General features: G+C 48.0%; 2 protein-coding genes across 3 annotated transcripts; one reads left to right on the top strand and one right to left on the bottom strand.

Annotated features, from left to right (window-relative positions):
- Window positions 1–42: 42 nt before the first annotated feature.
- LOC106747757 (synaptojanin-1) lies at window positions 43–8,901 on the top strand. Of its 2 annotated transcripts, none has more exons than XM_014625630.1 (7): window positions 43–386; window positions 1,525–1,879; window positions 2,007–2,171; window positions 2,488–3,542; window positions 3,872–4,449; window positions 4,638–4,812; window positions 4,905–8,901. In XM_014625630.1, the coding sequence occupies exons 1-7, from the start codon at window positions 260–262 to the stop codon at window positions 5,948–5,950; spliced, it is 3,501 nt and encodes a 1,166-aa protein (XP_014481116.1). In that variant the 5' UTR covers window positions 43–259; the 3' UTR covers window positions 5,951–8,901. The 2 variants fall into 2 exon arrangements, with proteins under 2 accessions (XP_014481116.1, XP_014481115.1); XM_014625629.1 differs by having other exon boundaries at window positions 4,893–8,901.
- LOC106747758 (guanine nucleotide-binding protein G(i) subunit alpha) lies at window positions 8,871–16,829 on the bottom strand. Its single transcript, XM_014625631.1, has 4 exons — window positions 16,709–16,829; window positions 11,886–12,070; window positions 11,020–11,309; window positions 8,871–10,753 (listed from the first exon to the last, which is right to left on the bottom strand). The coding sequence occupies exons 1-4, from the start codon at window positions 16,827–16,829 to the stop codon at window positions 10,276–10,278; spliced, it is 1,074 nt and encodes a 357-aa protein (XP_014481117.1). The 3' UTR covers window positions 8,871–10,275.
- Window positions 16,830–17,536: the final 707 nt, after the last annotated feature.

Here is a 17,536-nt window from a genome sequence, read left to right as displayed (position 1 = left end):
CGGGATGGCGCCACGGAGGCGTTCATAATCGCGTATCAACGGGCAAGCGGATCGGCTGTGCCGGAGTGTGGTTGACAAAGTCGGGGCGAGCGCGTCACCGAGCAGCGATCCGTCACGGTCCGTCAGCGTTGTGCCGCGCCGTATGACAGGCAGGCTGGTCACGTTTCCGTAGAGCGTCCGAGTGGTTGCCGCGCGGAAGGGAAAGCGAGCGAGCGAGACAGAGAGAAAGAGAGAGAGACACACAACAGCCGCCGCAACAATGGCGATGGGCAAGGGTTTTCGCATCTACGAGAAACTAGACTCGCCCAAGCCGCACTCGCTCATCCTCGAGCAGCGGAATCGCAAGGAGACGCTGCTCTTCGAGTCCCAGGCGGTCGCTGTTCTCTGTAAGTGCCCCGTATCTCGCCGCACCTCGGCCGAGTATCGCCGGCGACGCCGTTCTCGCGGATCTGCCCGCTGTAACTGCACTCACGTGCACTCTCCGCGTTTAAAGAGCGAGACAGTCGTTCGGGAAGCAGGAGGACCGAGAATGACATCTGAAAGAGGCCGACTTGACAGCTCGGCATTGTTTTGCCGGGACACGAATCCGGGCTCTTTCCCACACTCCGCTGTCTCTACGCTTATCTCCGCGTTAGCGCGATGTATGGTTTCTCTGATGAAAGTTCGCGATAATAATTCAAATAGAGTGACGAGAGAGAGAGAGAGAGAGGGAGACGATCTCGAGGAATTTTTCGAGCGAACGCACCGTGTCGGAAATCAGTTTCTCTCGGAGATAATCAGGTAGTTTCTCTGAAAAAAAAGTGGAGAAGACTGTGGTATTTGTCGAAGGAATTGGGAGCGTCATGAGCCAAGCTGAGATAATGCCGTATCTCTAAGATCTCTCCTTAGTGCTCTGTGAGATAATATCTCGTTAATACAGTTGTGTCTTACTTGAAGCGTTACAGAAATTTTAACATTGTAGTTGTACGTGTTTTCATATTTATAAACCGCTTAAATATCTGCAAAAATTGACCATAGTTATGCAAGAAGGGATCATTACACAAAATTATTATTTTTGAGATTTTTGTTACCGATGGATTAATTAAAAAGCAGTTTTTGTTTTTCACTAGTTGTGCTATTTTTTTCCAGTTGCGTCTTTTCATCCATTTTTTAAGGGTTAAGCTTGTCAATGAATATAAACAGAAAAAAATGGAGTATACTTGATTTCTTATACGATTGTGAAAAACCTCATCGTTATTTATACTTTCTAAATCATTTGTCAAATTTTCATCTCTTCATTTTTCTTGAAACACATTCCACGTGGACTGGATCCTTCTTGCACGACTGTGGCTAATTTTAGTTCTGCCCTTAAAACATCTTCACAAGCTGCAACAATTGTAGGCAACGGAGCATTCATAATCATTTATTTAAAATCATTTGTTTCAAGAATTGCAAAGGAAGAAGGGGACTATCGAGAGAAAAGTGGTCGCACTATATACTTTAAGAGTCGAGAATTCCAGATTCTCATTGATATATTGTTTACAGCCAGCGAAGAGCACGAGTTCCTAAAGCCGAAGTACAACAAGCTCCTGGATGCCTACGGATGCCTGGGTGTTCTACAGCTAAACGCAGGGGAGAACACCCTGCTCTACCTGGTTCTGGTCACCGGCTGCTTCTCCGTGGGAAAGATCGGCGAATCTGAGGTCTTCAGGATTACACAGTCCAGTTTCGTGCCTTTGTTTTACAATCAAGGCGCCGAGGATCGCGTGTCTGAGGTCAGGAAGGTCCTCAATTCGGGCACGTTCTATTTCTCATGGTCTGCCGGGCAGGAGTCGCTCGACATCACTCTGAGTGCTCAGAGGAGATGCAAGTCCACGACCACCGACAACAGGTTCTTCTGGTCAGTAACAATCCCGTTTGGGAGCTTTCTCGAACGATCGGAAAACCGAGCCGCAGCCGCTTTGTTGTGCAAGATAGAAGCAGAGGAGAAAAGCGTGATCTTCTCAACTGTCCCTTTGCAATTACAGGAACCGGATGCTGCACATCCATCTGCTGAGATACGGCGTGGACACGAGCCAGTGGCTGTTGAAGGCGATGTGCGGCAGCGTGGAAATCAGAACCGTCTACGTCGGGCACAGGCAGGCCCGGGCGGTGCTCATGTCCAGGTTAAGTTGCGAGCGTGCCGGCACTAGGTAAGACGAGTGTTTCAGGGAGGCATCAGGAAGAGATACGCTTGATCGCGCCGATGCGCTCGAAAATAGGCGCTTATCTCCTCGTGTGTCACGAAATATCGACATTTGATAAGAAGCGTTCTCGGCACATACGCATCGTAACACTGTCCAAACATACGACCAATATGCGATCGTTGCGACTCCTGATAAGCAAAATCCACTGACGTACACATGGCTCGGTGATAACGATTACCAGCGTCTCGTTATCGCCTGCCGTATTGTTCTTTCCGGATTGTTGCTGAATTTCTCTTGAAAATGGGATCTCTCGTGATCGCAGGTTCAACGTGAGGGGAACCAACGACGACGGGCACGTGGCGAATTTCGTGGAGACCGAACAGGTGATCTACATAGACAACGAAGTGACCTCCTACGTGCAGACGAGGGGCTCGGTGCCGTTGTTCTGGGAGCAGCCCGGCATACAGGTCGGCTCCCACAAGGTGAAGATCTCGCGCGGCTTCGAGACCTCCGCGCCGGCCTTCGACCGGCACCTGGAGATGATAAAGAAGCGCTACGGCCAACAAGTGATCGTCAATCTCCTCGGCTCGAGCCTGATCGGCAGCAAGGAAGGCGAGGCGATGTTGAGCCAGCTGTTTCAGACCCACCACAACATGTCGGAGCACAAGGACGTGCCGCACATCTTGTTCGATTACCACCAAGAGTGCCGCGGCGGTAACATGAAGAACCTGTCGAAGCTGAAGGCGAAGGTCGAGAGGTACCTGGAGTCATTCTCGTTGTTCTACGCGGTCGGCAATACGGTGATCCTCGAGCAGACCGGCACGATCCGGACCAACTGTCTGGACTGCCTGGACAGGACGAACTGCGTGCAAACGTTCTTCGCGCTCGAGCTGCTGGCCAAGCAGATGGGCCTGCTGAAGCTGATGGAGAAGCAGCAGATGGTCTCGCGCTTCGAAGAGGTCTTCCGCCAGATGTGGATCAACAATGGCAACGAAGTCAGCAAGATCTACGCGGGCACCGGCGCCATCCAGGGCAGCTCCAAGCTGATGGACGGCGCGAGGTCCGCGGCCAGGACGATACAGAACAACTTGTTGGACTCCAACAAGCAGGAGGCGATCGACGTCCTGCTCTTGGGATCGACGTTGAACACAGAACTAGCCGACAGGGCGCGTCTACTGCTGCCCTCCAACATGCTGCACGCCGCGCCGAATCTCCTGCGGGAGATGTGCAAGCGCTACAACGAGTACGTGACAACGATGAACCTTCGGGTCAGCGTCGGCACTTACAACGTCAACGGAGGGAAGCATTTCAGGAGCGTAGTTTATAAGGACGTGTCGTTGTCCGACTGGTTACTCGACGGGCCGCGCAAATCTTCCTGTGAGTATCTTCTCATTGGACTCGCAGTCGGTCACTGCGAACTTCTCTTTTTTCTTTCTTCTTATTATGTGCGTCATGAAATATGACTATATGTACACATATGAAATATCGATTTCTCTCATATTATTATGTAAAAAAAATGTTAAGGTGACGTTATCGAAAAGTGAATATTTTGTGAGATATTTCATATCTTGTACTGAAAAGTGTCAGAATAAAAAGTAAAATATCTCGGAAAGTATTCTTTATCTTAATTTTACTTTATTTCTTTATTTTTAATATTTCTTCAATATATTTGTACGCAACTTTTCTCACCTACATCATATTCACAGCCTTAGTGACTCTGGAGCATCGTGACGACGTTCCCGTAGACATATTCGCGATCGGCTTCGAGGAGATCGTCGACCTGAACGCGAGCAACATCATGGCCGCCAGTTCGGACAATGCGAAGGCTTGGGCCGAAGAGCTGCAGAAGGTGTTGTCCAAGGACAACATCGAGTACGTTCTCGTGACGTACCAGCAACTGGTCGGTGTGTGCCTCTACCTATTCATACGTCCCGAGCACGCGCCTTACCTGCGGGACGTGGCGGTGGATTGCGTGAAGACGGGATTAGGAGGTGCGACCGGTAACAAGGGTGCCGCGGCAATTAGGTGCGTGCTGTACTCCACCTCCTTCTGCTTCGTCTGCGCGCACTTCGCCGCCGGTCAGTCCCAGGTGAACGAGCGTAACGCCGATTACGCCGAGATCACGCGGAAGATCACTTTCCCGATGGGCAGGACCCTCAACACCCACGACTACGTGTTCTGGTGCGGCGACTTCAACTACAGAGTCGACATGGACAAGGACGAGATGAAGGAGCTGATCAAGCGGAACGAGCTCGATCAGATACTGCAGTACGATCAGCTGAGGGTACTGTACAATTACCTAACACTCGTATACGAAATCTGCAACATCGAAAATCATGAAAGAAATCTTGTTTCTTTGCGCTCGATGGTGCTCGAGACCCGTTTAGCAGAAAAGCGATCGGTATTCACGGATACTCATAGGCCGAGTTCGTAGTGACAGTAAGCCTGACCGAGTCTCTCTCGTACTTCAAGGTTCAGCAGGAGCAGGGTAACGTCTTCAAGAACTTCCTGGAGGGGCCCATCGCGTTCGCGCCGACGTACAAGTACGACCTGTTCTCGGACGACTACGACACCAGCGAGAAGTGCCGGCAGCCCGCGTGGACGGATCGAGTCCTGTGGAAGCGGCGGAAACAAGTACCCGACATCGGTTGGTTCAATTCTGTTCACACTCGCGCCTTCGATACCGTCTTCGGCACGGTCGTACATTCAACGATCACTATTTCTCAGACTCTCCTACAGACTGGAACCCGGGGAGGCTCCTCTATTACGGACGTGCGGAGCTGAAGCAGAGCGACCACCGGCCGGTGATCGCGACCATCGACATCGACGTGCACTGCGTCGAGCCCGAGAAGCGCGAGCGCGTGTTCAAGGAGGTGATACAGGACCTGGGGCCGCCGGACGGCACGATCATAGTCAAGGCGGTGGAGGACGTCGAGGACATGGACAGCGTGTTCGACAACAACCTGATAGCCGCGCTGATCCAGGACCTCTCTCATATAGGCGAAGCGATCCTGGTGCGTTACGTCGGCGAGACCATCTGGGTGACGTTCCGGGACGGTCAGTGCGCCCTGGCGGCCGCGAAGAAGGGCATGACGCAGGTGTGCGGCCAGACGCTGAGGCTGTCGCTCAAGTCGCCCGATTGGGTGCAGCTGATCGAGAAGGAGATCGAGATCTGCAGCAACACCACCATCGCCCAGTTCACCGCGAGCTCGCCGCTGCGCAGTCCCATGCAGCGGCTGGAGCAGCTGGAGATCGCCGAGCGCGTCTCGCCCAGCCGGAGCAGCCCGAACGACGTGATCCCGCCGCCGAGGCCGGCTCCACCGGGCCGGCCCACGCAGCCTCCGAGGAGCCCCGCTCAAGAACGGAAGCCGGGCCCCCGAGCCGGGGTCTTCAGTGTGTTCCACAACCAGTTCGCGCCGCCAACGCCGCCGTCGACGACACCGGTGCTCGCCGACCAGCCCGCCGAGGATATCCGCCAGCAGGACGGTAGCGGCCGACTGTCGCCGGACTCCGCCATCTACGAGGAGATCCCGGACGGCTCGCCCAGCTACCCCGTGCCGAACCGACCGCCGCCCCCGTTACCGCGCATGGACGGCCCGCAGGAGCCGCTGAGTCGACCCAGCCGGCCGCCCCCCAGCTCGATACCGCCCTTGTTGCCGCACCGGCAGGCCCCGCCGCCGCCGCCGCCGCATCTCCCGCCCAATCTGCCGCCGTCGAGCGTGCCGCCGCCGGTGCCGGCCAGGACAGGCGGCGGGCCGCCTATCCCGGCTAGGAATCCTCATTAAGGGCGAGGGGGACGCGACGAGAAAGAGAGAGTCCAGGGTATGTCCGAGCGCGTCACACCGGCACGTGTGATTATTTATGAAAGAGCCGAGACGAGTCTTCGCTTCCACCTTCGCCGAGTTCCGGATATACGTAGCGTAGTGAGAGAGAAAGAGAGAGAGAGAGAAAGCTCTTCTTTCTTCCTTGCCCCTCCCCCCTCTCATCCCTCCTTCTCCTTTCCCCGAATCTATTCTTCTGTGATCGACTGCTCCGAGGACGATGCTGGGCACAGCCGGAGGGTAATCTCGAGATCATTCTCGATCTCGCAACGCGATCGCAGGAACGATTTTGACTGTGTAGATTTGTATTTATACAATCCCCCTCCTGGATCTGTAAAAGCCGCGCTTTATCCCGTTCGCGGTGGCAGACCCTGTTGACCAGTTCAGAGAGAATACTAGGGACCGTTGTTGTTTCCGCCACGAATGTTCAGGCAGCCCGGGAGAGATAGTGTTGTTATTGTCATACCGACGAGATTCGATTTACGCCTGTTGACCGTGACGTACGAGGTGATATCAGGCACACTTTCCTGTTCCGGAGTGTCATGTATCCGAACGAATTCCAAAACAATTCTTCCTCCTGCAAAATGTCACACGTAGTTTGGTTTTTGAGCTATAAGGATAAATTGTTTGGCTGTTTCGGGTTGGGTATAGAAAGTAGGCAGAAGCGGCACGTATACGTTGGGCGTCTGATACGATAAGTTCTGATCGATGCATCTGATAACACTCGTACACGTATTCTTTTTTTAATTTTCTTTAATAATCGTGCATGATCGCAAATGTTTTCAATTAGTAGGATAAGATTATGATGAGATATTCGAGGATAAAAGTATTACAGCTCTTCGTTCAAGAATGCGGCATTTCAAGAACAGGAAGTTGTTCCGGATCACCTTGTATGGAGAGAGATTTACAAATGTATATTCGAGATCCGTTGAAAAAGGAAGAGAGAGAGAGGGAGAGAGAGAGAGTGAGTGTTGTAAAATTGGGTATACGGCGCGTTGATACATCGTGAGCAAGCCGATGCTCGTCGAGGAGTTCCGAACGACGAGACATCCGCGGCACAATGTTACAGTTTACCGTCACTGTGTATCTCTCCGCTTCTATTGTATATTAATTTAAGGTGTAACTCTGTCGATGTATTAGACGCGCTTTTGCGACTTAGGAATCCCTATGGACATCTTGATAGTGTAAATGTACCGAGAGAGAGAGAGGGAGAGAAAGAGAGAGAGAGAGAGAGAGAGAGAGATGAAAATGTGTAACTATGTAGCACGATACTGCACGAGGAGTAAGCACTTAAAGTCCTGACTTAATTTTACGCGTAGTGTGCGAGAGGAAAGGTGGTGGATGAGGATACAGTATGTCCTCGCGATCGCACAGTGGAGAGAAGGGACATTCAACACAGTCTTTCCTGGAATTTCTCCGATTTCCTCAACGACATGCGCTCGTCATTGATCGTCCTAAAAGAAGGCTGCTAATTTTAAACCTTAGATCATTCTATGTGATGTTTATTTTCGTTCGTCACTTCTTCTAGTTTCGATGTTCCTACTTACGTCTTACCGTCGAACTCTGCGACGTACCAGAAAAAGAACGACCGAACCGGCCTGGTATAGTCGATAATTGTTGTAAAACGAAACGTTCCCAACATTGACACGACCCACCCAAGTTTACTATTGAATTGATATCTTCGGCATAGGTAATACGTACAAGGTGGAGAAAGCTTTACCACCAGGCCGTTTTCTTCCACGCCGATTCTCTGTCCGGTGTGTCGTCGAGTTCGCTGCATCGTGCACATTCCATCGGAAGCGTCCGTCCGAGTGGTCCAACGGTTCCGTCTGAATTCCTCCTTCACGAGCCTCGTCCTTCTGTCCCCCGGGAGATTCACACAACATCATGACCCTTACATTGTACTTTCATCGGTGAACAGACACACTGGTACTTCGACTGGCATGGTGATCCGTAACACCGAAGTTACTGCTGTGTTTCCTTAAAAATGCATGAGCATCGGCCTCGCTTTACACATTCGCTGCGTCACACATGTGTGACGCACGACGTGAAATATCCGATCTATTTAACGGTTTTTTTTTGTGTGCCGGTCAGCTTCATTTCTTGAAACTGTACAAAAAAGTCAACGAAAAAGTGTCTTGCCGAATTTTTTTGCATGAAAATCCTTTAAAATCGTTCTGTCAGTACCAACAAATTTTTGTCGGTATTGTGGAAATTTGAAAAATAGAGCTGATCGGTTTTCGCACCAAATAGAACGTTGGCAGAAGCGATTCAATTTCGATTCGAGTGCGGTAGCGAACGTGTTACAGATGCATCATCATGTGGAAGACAAGCCTGTGTGTAGTCAAATGGGAGATCAGATTCTCAGTTACACGTATAATATCGTAACTCCCAAGGAAACACGGATGAGTCGCGTACAGTCGAAGTACCGATATCGTTACAGATTGTACATACTTCTCTATTTATCCCACTTTCAATTTTCCTTCATCGCCCTCAGCTCACTTGTATCACAAAAGTGGCACTAATCGCAGGAAAGTGGACGCCCATGATACACATACGTGTACATTAGTATAATATAAAAATGTCTTAGCAATGTAAGAGAGTAAGAGAGAGAGAGAGAAAGAGAGAAAAGGGAGCATAGTCCCTGGAAATACAATTACAACAGCTTCATTCTGTACCTCGATGACACGCGTTAGTCTCTGCATCTCGCTAGTTTAAATGAACCGATAATGAACCGATTCGCCTGCGAAAGATGTAAAACGCGTGTGCGTGTGTATGTATGTATGTATGTATGTATGTATGTATGTATGTATATATACATACATGTGTACCGAGTGGTCCAATAAAGAAAAAAAATCGGACGGGAACAGAGACAGCGTCAGCCTTTAAAAAAGAAATTTCGTTTATTGATCTAAGTTGTATAAAGTGTTTGATTTTTCGGCGTCTTGTACTAACCTCGTCTTTTCATCCTTTTGACAAATCGTGAAAAAAATGAGAACCGGGGGAATCCCGTTTATATCTCCTAATAATACGTGTATATCTATATATATATAAAAAAAAGAGAAAAATCAAGCTTGTACAAAAGTTGGCTTTTCCAACCGAATCCGTATAAATACATATACCGTCACAATAGAAGTACACAGAGAGCTGTGTCCCTCGTTGAAGAAAACAGAGAAAGAGAGAGAGGGAGAAAGAAAAACAGATGCGAATTTCTTTTTTTTGCAGCGCGAATGGATCATGAACAAGAGGGGCGGAAGGGTGTTTCCACCCTCAGTACATAGAGAGTCGCTTTTAGTGAATAAATTATATACAAAGAGATATTACACTAAAATTAATAGCTAACTAGCTCCTGGTTAGTAAAATTAAATACATTTAGCAAAAATGAAATAACTTTTCACTCGCACGAATTTCATCTGAATTGAAACGGATACTCGACATTTCGCTAGTCGTTTCGCCATTATTGCCATTATTTTCTTCTTTTCCACGCAATATCCGAAACGAACTCGAATCGTTCGTTTTTTTTTCTAGGAAAATAATACTTCGTTTTGAGAAATAAACTTGATTATTGCCGCGCCCTAGTACAGGTAAGCCTTCAGCCTGTTGCTCCAAGTACTAACTTTCAATGCAATTTCTAGCAAGAAGCGTTTCCAGACGTCGTAATTGCTAAGACTGAAGGGTCATTATGACTCTTGGCAGCGCGGGAAACGTCTTTAATTAGAAATTACATTACATTTTGTTGCTCAGAGCAAAAAACTCAAGGCTTACTACACTTGTTGTAGATCTGGACGTAACGTTCAATTGAAGCTCACGAAAGTACGACTATACAATTTTCCGCAAAGAACTGCTTGACATTGTGGACAGTGCGTAAAAAAAAATAATCTCTGGCGATAACGGGAAACGATCATCAATGTAAAATCGAGAAATTAAATAACGATATCACTCGTATTGACATTTCCGATGTGTACTTACGTCGTACAAAGAGAAGATAAAAACAAATCGAAAACCCAGTAGAACCAAGTGAAAAGTTACACGACAGTAAAATATTCCAAGAGCCTATTTTTTTTGTGAGTAAAATTCTCACATAATTGACGCGTATTCGTGTTGTACGGAACACGGACACGGGGTTCTGCGAAACTTCCGATCAGTCTCTTGTTTGTTCTTGCCGTCTCGCGAAGATTCGCGACCTACGTTTGTCTCTCGGCGTTCATTGCGAAATACGTTACTACTTCTTCCCCTTTCCTTCCCCACGTCGTCGGTAAGTTGGGCTCGCTGGCCGAGCATTGGAATGTTTAACTTAGCAATCCGCAATTACTCAAGTTGTTCTTGATTATCACGTCGGTCACGGCGTCGAACACGAACTGTATGTTGGACGTGTCGGTGGCGCAGGTGAAGTGCGTGTAGATCTGCTTTTGATCCTTCCGCTTGTTGAGATTCTCGAACTTCATCTGGATGTAAGAGGCGCATTCCTCGTACGTGTTGGCGCCCTTATACTCCGGAAAGCAGATGGTGAGCGGGCTCCTAGTGATCTTCTCCTCGAACAGGTCCTTCTTGTTCAGGAACAAAATGATCGACGTCTCGACGAACCACTTGCTGTTACAGATAGAGTCGAACAACTTCATCGATTCCACCATACGATTCATCTCCTCGTCCTCCGCCAGCACCAAGTCGTAGCCGCTCAGAGCGACGCAGAAGATGATCGCGGTCACGCCTTCGAAGCAATGTATCCACTTCTTTCTCTCAGACCGTTGGCCGCCGACGTCGAACATTCTGATAAAAAGGAAACCGATGAGATGCCTGGTACAGTGCACGGAAGAAAAAAGAAGTAGCTCCCACAGCTAAAAGCTAGATTTCACGAGTAAAAATTAGCTGTCCCCTTAACTTAGTCAACTACGACTAACTAGGAAGTCAATTTAAGAGAATTAAATATTTATATCTCTCGTTTCGTTGACTTCACATTTTGTGACGGGTAAATTAACGCGTGAGAGATATCTCGTCTGTAATAGTACAAACGGAGACAAACGACGGGCGCTTACTTGAAGTGTAGGCCCTTGAAGGAGAAGTGCGTCTCCACGATACCGGTGGTTTTGACGCGCGTTCGCAGAACATCCTGCTGCGTCGGGATGTAATTATGCTGCGCAATGCGGTCAAGTGCGTTAAGGTAGTACGCTGCCGAGTCGTTGATGTGGTATTCCCTGCTACGCGTGAAACAGAGCTGCACTCCCGCGTCCTGCCACAACCGCTTCATCAACAGCACCAGTTCCCCGGTCAGCTGGCCCTCCTCCGCCGCCGCCGAGGCTAGGGTGAAAAATTGCCGCGCCATGTCCTACAATATAAACACGAAGCTGATTATCTAATACGTACGCTGACGCACGAGGAAAACCGGCCAAGTGCAATTGATAACGNAAAAAAAAAAAAAAAAAAAAAAAAAGAATCATCATCCTCTTGAGAGTTTCGTTTCGAATAAAATTTGCAGATCTGAATGTTCTAAAAGAGGGATGTCCAGAAAGGATCTGTTTTTCGAATGAAAAAGAGACTTGTTGACGTTAATCACGATTATCATTGGCTCGAGTGGTAAATAATTTCCGACGTAATTATTCCCTCCTTTCTTCTCACACCCGCACACTCGTGCAAGGAGAACCGACAAGTTGCAGTAATTAGCCACAAACCAGATTGAATTAGATTGAATGATCGATATGAATCGTTATTTTAATAATTGGATTTCATACATAAGAAACAAATGCTACCCGTGAAATTCGCTAAATAAAGATAAATCTGAAGGAGGAGAACGGAGGAGAAGTCGTTCGTGACTCAACGTACGATCCCGTTTGCAATTTTATTCGACAAACACTACCGCAAACTTTTACCATCTACCAAGTGGGAAGGGTCACGAGGAGCTTACCGCTTTATTGGGATCGGCGAAGTCGATTCTAAGCTCCCCCATGGCTCTGATTATCGCCATTAGACTCTGTATCGTGTTGCTGTATACCACGGGTTTGTATTGCTCGCATTCTTCCTTACTGTAGCCGGTCTCGTGGATGATTTTCATTTGTTTCACTATCGTGGACTTGCCGGACTCCCCAGCACCTTGAACGTCAACGTATATTTATATATTTCATGTCATTATGGTTCTCAATCGTATCGTTGGCGCATCACGCATGCTGCACCGTTTCTTAGATGAAAGCGTGACTTTCAGCATGACTTTCTTTACATAAAACGCATAAGGTTGTAAATCGCTAAAGTGACTTTTAGTGATTTTTTTACTTTTACAATGGTTGTAACTAGGTTTTATAACTAGGTCATATAAAGATTATAATGGTTATAATAGTTTCAACCTTGTGTGTACACACAGAGAAAAACATTCTACTGTTAAAAAAGAGAATTATTCAATTTTATTTTTCTTTTTTAAGTAATAGTTATTTTCAACAAAGAATATTTTGTTGACAATAGTCTTCAAATATATACTGAGAAAAAAGTATTTAAAAACTTGTTTGTGATAAGAAATAAGATTTCTATGGAATAAATTTTATATCTCACAAATAATTTTTTAAGTACTTATTTCTCAGTGCGCTCATTACAAAGTTTAAAAAAGCTCATTATTATGTACTAAAAAAATAAACAATTTATTCTCTTTATAAGAATATTATAAATTTCATCGAAGAAAAGTTAAATTCGGTTAATTTGAATAAAGCACAAGTCGAAGCTTGTTTTAATTTAATATTCTTAATTGAAGTACTAAACTTACCAAGATTCAGAATATATTTTGAATAAATTTGATGTTTGAATTTAAATAAATTTGATATTTATGATGAACTTATGATATATTTGTGGATATATAAACTTATCTGAAATACTTGAAATAAATAATAACATTTACTTAAATACAGTATATATTTCTTGTATGTGAAAGGTTGAAAATTGCGTAGTAGTAAAAGGTTTCAACCTAAGGAGTGGTAAAATACACATGACGCCTACTGTATTGTCAATATTTGTCAATACATAGCATACTGAATGCGATCGTCAATATTACACGTAATTACTCAATAAACACCAATTAACATTACATCGATGTTATAATTTCCCGCTCAACAATATAACAATTACATTCAACACATATTATATTGTTACATTATTACACTTACATTGTTAAAAATTAAATATTGAATAAAAAATTATAACATTGATATAAAGCTGCTGTTATTTGGTGTTTACCGGGTATAAACTTCAAGCAATCTATAATCTACGACAGAAAATACCGAAGAGTCGGGATTAGGTGGTGTAGAACGTAGCGTATCTCCATGTTCACGCATTTCCCGCATCACACAACATCGTGACGGGATTATTCTATTCCCTGTCCCCCATCACAAATTAGAGATCGCCCGGAAAAAAAAAACTGGTTTTTAATGATGACAAATACGAAGGATCGGGCGACGTAAGATCGATCGTTGCTCCAGCGAGAGCGCGACGGATTTACGAGTCTTCCTCGACACGGTAATTAAAACCGCCGTCACGTAGCGCGCATCGTTAAATGCTACATATTCATCTGACGCGCGCGATTCGCGGCCGTCCGTTCGTCGAGTCGACGCGAAATCGAGCGCGAGAATTCTACGATGACGACGCGCTCCCGACACATTCTCACAGCTGCGAAAATGAACCTAATTAGCCGATTAATCATCAACGTTTGCCTACGATCGATTCGATCCTGCGAATCATCACGGAGAAACGACAGCACTCGGTTTCCGCCGACGAGGAACAATGCTTTTCTCTCCCCGTGCGCGCTAGACAGAGATAGTACTCGCCGATCTCGCCGGGACGTAATCTTCTCGTGATTCACACGCGGCCGATGATTCAAGTTTCCCGTAACACCCGCCGCTCGCCTTCTACATCCGCGATTGCGTGATTTTTGGTAAAAAAAACTCGCGGTTGAGCGTCTCGCAAGACCGTAAATGACGAGACATTTATTGTCCGGCGACAATGACGAAAAATCGAAAAATATTAAAGCCCGGATTGAGATTGAATTGAAATTTGGCCAATCGAGGCGAGGTTCGCTAAATTTCTTGAGTTTAGTGAACTCTGACTGGTCGAATTTCAATTCAATTTCAATATTGACGCACAGTTTGATACGAGCTTGAAGCCCGGTTGCATTGAACTCCGATTGAGTTGAGCGACGATTAATTTATGGGTTGAAACTGAAACTTTCTAACTTCTCTTTCTTAATATATTCTACAACCGAAATTTCAGAGTCGGTGACTCTGTCACTAACCTGTAAGTCGTTAATCGTCACTTAGCTTAATCGAAATTTAATGCAACCAGGCGAAATCTAATGCCCGTTTCTACCATCGTGATTTAAATCCAATCGACGATTAACCCGATGGGATCGACCAATCACATTGATCAGTCCGGCTAAGTAGCTAATTGGTCAGTGCCGTTGAATTAATCGTCGATTAGATTTAAGCTATGATGGTAGAAAAGGACATAAATTAACTTCACACCGTTCGACATTCTGCGCCTGAAATATACATGCGAGAAATTGTTATTACCGAGTAAACGAAAGAACGAAGTATCCCTTTGAGAGAAAAATTCACAATTGAGAATTTCAAAATAAACTGAGAAACTATAAAGGGAGATACGGGAATAGTCGAACACGACGGCGTTTCGGAATCACAAACAGGTCAAATTTATAATTTTCAAAGTTAGATAAACAAACCGGTTTTTCCTTTCAATTTTCCCGTGGATTTCTTCGGTTTCTGTCCCAAAGGCACACAGAAATGAAACGGGTAGATTAAATCAACGGTGGATATTTTCATACATAAGCAAGAATATTATATTAATTAAATGCAAGTGATGCATCAATGCAAATTTTATTTGTACAGGGCTCAAAATTTTCTAAGAAGATCGTAATATTCTCGCTTATATACGAGAATATTCATCACTGATCCGAGACTAATTTTTCTTCCGTGTAGAAAAATTCGTTTAAAAAAAAAAAACCTCCCATATTCGGTTGGAACCCGCCGTATTTACTTTTCTCCGTAAAGAAAATAATCAAATGGACAAATCCTCGGAAAAATTGGAAAACCCGTTTTTTTCCGGGGCTTTTGAAACTACAGTCAAATTGCAGGCTCGATCAGTTCGATCCGCGAATTTCGGCTGATGGACGACCCCCTTGCCAAGGGCTTCCTCGTCCCCGCGGAGGAGCGGATCGCGCGCTCGCTCCCGACGGACGCGGAGCGCGTCAGGAGAGCGTGTACCGGCGCAATTAAAACGGCGGACCGCACGATTTCGTGTCTGTCGAGCGAGCGAGAGCGTGCGTTCGTTCTACCATAGAAGGAACCTGGAACGTGACACGGAGCAACAGCGCGGGAAGAGCGCGACGCGAGAAAGAAGGAGGGACAGACGGACGGACGCGAATTCGCGCGATCGAAAGCGTATCTCCGAAACCGACACCCGTCGCGGGAGACGGCGAGTTCGTGGTTGGGCAACGCTCTGATGCTCGCTCTCTCTCGCTCTCTCTCACTCTCTCCTTCTCTCTTTCTCGCCATGAATTTTTACGCTCGCTACTGCGACTTCTCGTTAACCGCACGATTAGCTCTTTCTTTTCCTCGTTGGGACTCGTAGGATCCAGGAAGAGGCGAGTAATCGCGAAGGAAATCCGAGCTCGGCGATCCTCTCAGCGCGTGGCCAAGGAATCGTTCCTCCCTCTCTGTCTCTTTTTCTTTTTTCTCTCTCGTTCGTTCGTTCGTTCGCTGGCCCGAGACTCTCCGCACGAGTTCTTCGTGTTTTAAAGCGAAGTGAGCGTTTAGGGAACTCTGCAAGCGCAGAAAAGAGGAGAAGTAACAAACATCTACAGGTGGTGATGATAAATGTGGTTTTCCCAAATTCACTGCCTGTACTAAAAATCTACAGTTTGTATTACGTGTACTATATTTCGGTATATTGACGGTGCATGTTCGGAACGCAGTCGATGATGATGATGATGACGATGACGACGGGGAAGGAACGTTGGCTCTCTCGTTTGTTATCGGTTCCTTTCGATTGACGTTTACACCGTTGTTAACGCGCCATTCATTTGCAAAATGCATGCAAAAATTGACCAGTACAATAAGGGCTCGCGATAGATCTCTTCTTCCGCGCTCCGCCCGGCAATACCGAAACTACGCTCGGCTCGGAGGAGGAAATGTGGGAACCTTCACGGCGGCAGGAGAGGAAAGGCAGGAAAGAGACGGAGTGACTATTCGACGGATTATTCCAGGAATTCTGCGCGGTTGACGCCACCGCTCGACTTCCAATTCTACGGACTCGACGAAGCGGATTACGCGGCGCCTTTAGGCGCGTGCTGCTCGATACGCGCGGTACACGGCGCGAGCGGAGAAAGAGGCGAAGAGACGGAGAAAGAGAGAAAGAAAGAGAGAGAGCGAGACGGAGAGAAAGAGGAGATCGTCAGTGTCGGTATAGGCGCGTCGGCGAGTAGGGGATGCAAATGTCCCGAGAGAACCGGAACCGAGGACCAGAGGCGGAGGATCGGAGCGCTCGCGGTAATGAACGCGCGCTCATCGGAACATCCGTTCCCGAAGACCGTCCGTCTGTCCGTCCGTGCGTGCGTGCGCGAGTGCATGCATGCGTGCGTGCGTCCGTCGTCGTCGAGTAGCACGTCGTGCGAAGATCACCTACGGACGGGAGACCCGAGCACCAGGGTGACCCGTGGAGAAAGAGAGAAAAGACACTTACCGAGCAGCAGTAGCTTGACCTCACTGGCGGCGCGCTCGCCATCAGCCCGGAGGTCCTTGTCGATCTTCTTGGACCGCTCGGCGGCCTCCTTCTCGCCGGTGCTGCTCACGGCGCAGCCCATCCCGCGCCCTCGCCGGTCCTTTCAGCACGTCGTGGTGGTGCGTGATGCGGTGACGGTATCCTTCGCCGTCGTTCCCGTCGTAGCCGATCCGTCTCGCGCGCACCGATCCGACAGCACCATACACACGGCACACCGCCGTGCCCCGAAACCGCCGAGCGTTTCCAGCGAGAACGAGAAAGAAAGAGAGAGAGAGAAAGGGAGGGAGAGAGAGAGAGAGAGGACGCTTCCACCGCAACCGTCTCTCCTGACACTTGTTGCACCGACACGACGTCGTGTGGGAACCGCCCGCACGCGGTCGCACTCGCATACACGGACGCGCGGCGAGACCGCCCGAGCGCTCGCCTCGTTCTCACACGCGCACACACGGCGCACACTCACACGCGTAGCAACTCTCGTACGTATCTCGCGCGCCTCGTCTCTCGTCTCTCTCGCTCTTACTGACTTTCGTTCCGCCGCGCACGCAGCTGCGCGGCCGCGTTCCCGGCACTGGCGCCGGCGTTCGCGCGAGTTCACGCCGCGAAGCGGACGGCGAGCGAGAGACGGAGAGGTCGTCGTCGAGGTAGGCAGCGGGGTTACACGAGAGAAAGCGAAGAGACAATCCGGGCACCCTCCGCCGTGGAATAACGAACACCGGTGTGCGCGCGCGCTCGCTCGCACGCGCTCCTCCTCGCGCAGTGGCTCGAACGCCGTAACGTCGCCGAACGATA

The sequence above is a fragment of the Dinoponera quadriceps genome, unplaced genomic scaffold (genome assembly GCF_001313825.1).
Source record: "Dinoponera quadriceps isolate SergipeBrazil2010 unplaced genomic scaffold, ASM131382v1 scaffold1395, whole genome shotgun sequence".
Lineage (NCBI taxonomy): Eukaryota > Metazoa > Arthropoda > Insecta > Hymenoptera > Formicidae > Dinoponera > Dinoponera quadriceps.
The sequence above is the reverse complement of the archived record's forward strand: the minus strand, read 5'-3'. Positions and strand labels throughout refer to the sequence as shown.

What these genes read in the sequence shown, in the direction of transcription:
- LOC106747757 (XM_014625629.1), top strand. Translation starts at nt 260, where the DNA reads ATGGCGATGGGCAAGGGTTTTCGCATCTACGAGAAACTAGACTCGCCC. An exon ending in CCAGGCGGTCGCTGTTCTCT is followed by an intron (nt 387 to 1,524) that starts GTAAGTGCCCCG and finishes TATTGTTTACAG; the next exon opens with CCAGCGAAGAGCACGAGTTC. An exon ending in ACCGACAACAGGTTCTTCTG is followed by an intron (nt 1,880 to 2,006) that starts GTCAGTAACAAT and finishes TTGCAATTACAG; the next exon opens with GAACCGGATGCTGCACATCC.
- LOC106747758 (XM_014625631.1), bottom strand. Translation starts at nt 16,829, where the DNA reads ATGGGCTGCGCCGTGAGCAGCACCGGCGAGAAGGAGGCCGCCGAGCGG. An exon ending in GGTCAAGCTACTGCTGCTCG is followed by an intron (nt 12,071 to 16,708) that starts GTAAGTGTCTTT and finishes TTGACGTTCAAG; the next exon opens with GTGCTGGGGAGTCCGGCAAG. An exon ending in TCGCCGATCCCAATAAAGCG is followed by an intron (nt 11,310 to 11,885) that starts GTAAGCTCCTCG and finishes TTTATATTGTAG; the next exon opens with GACATGGCGCGGCAATTTTT.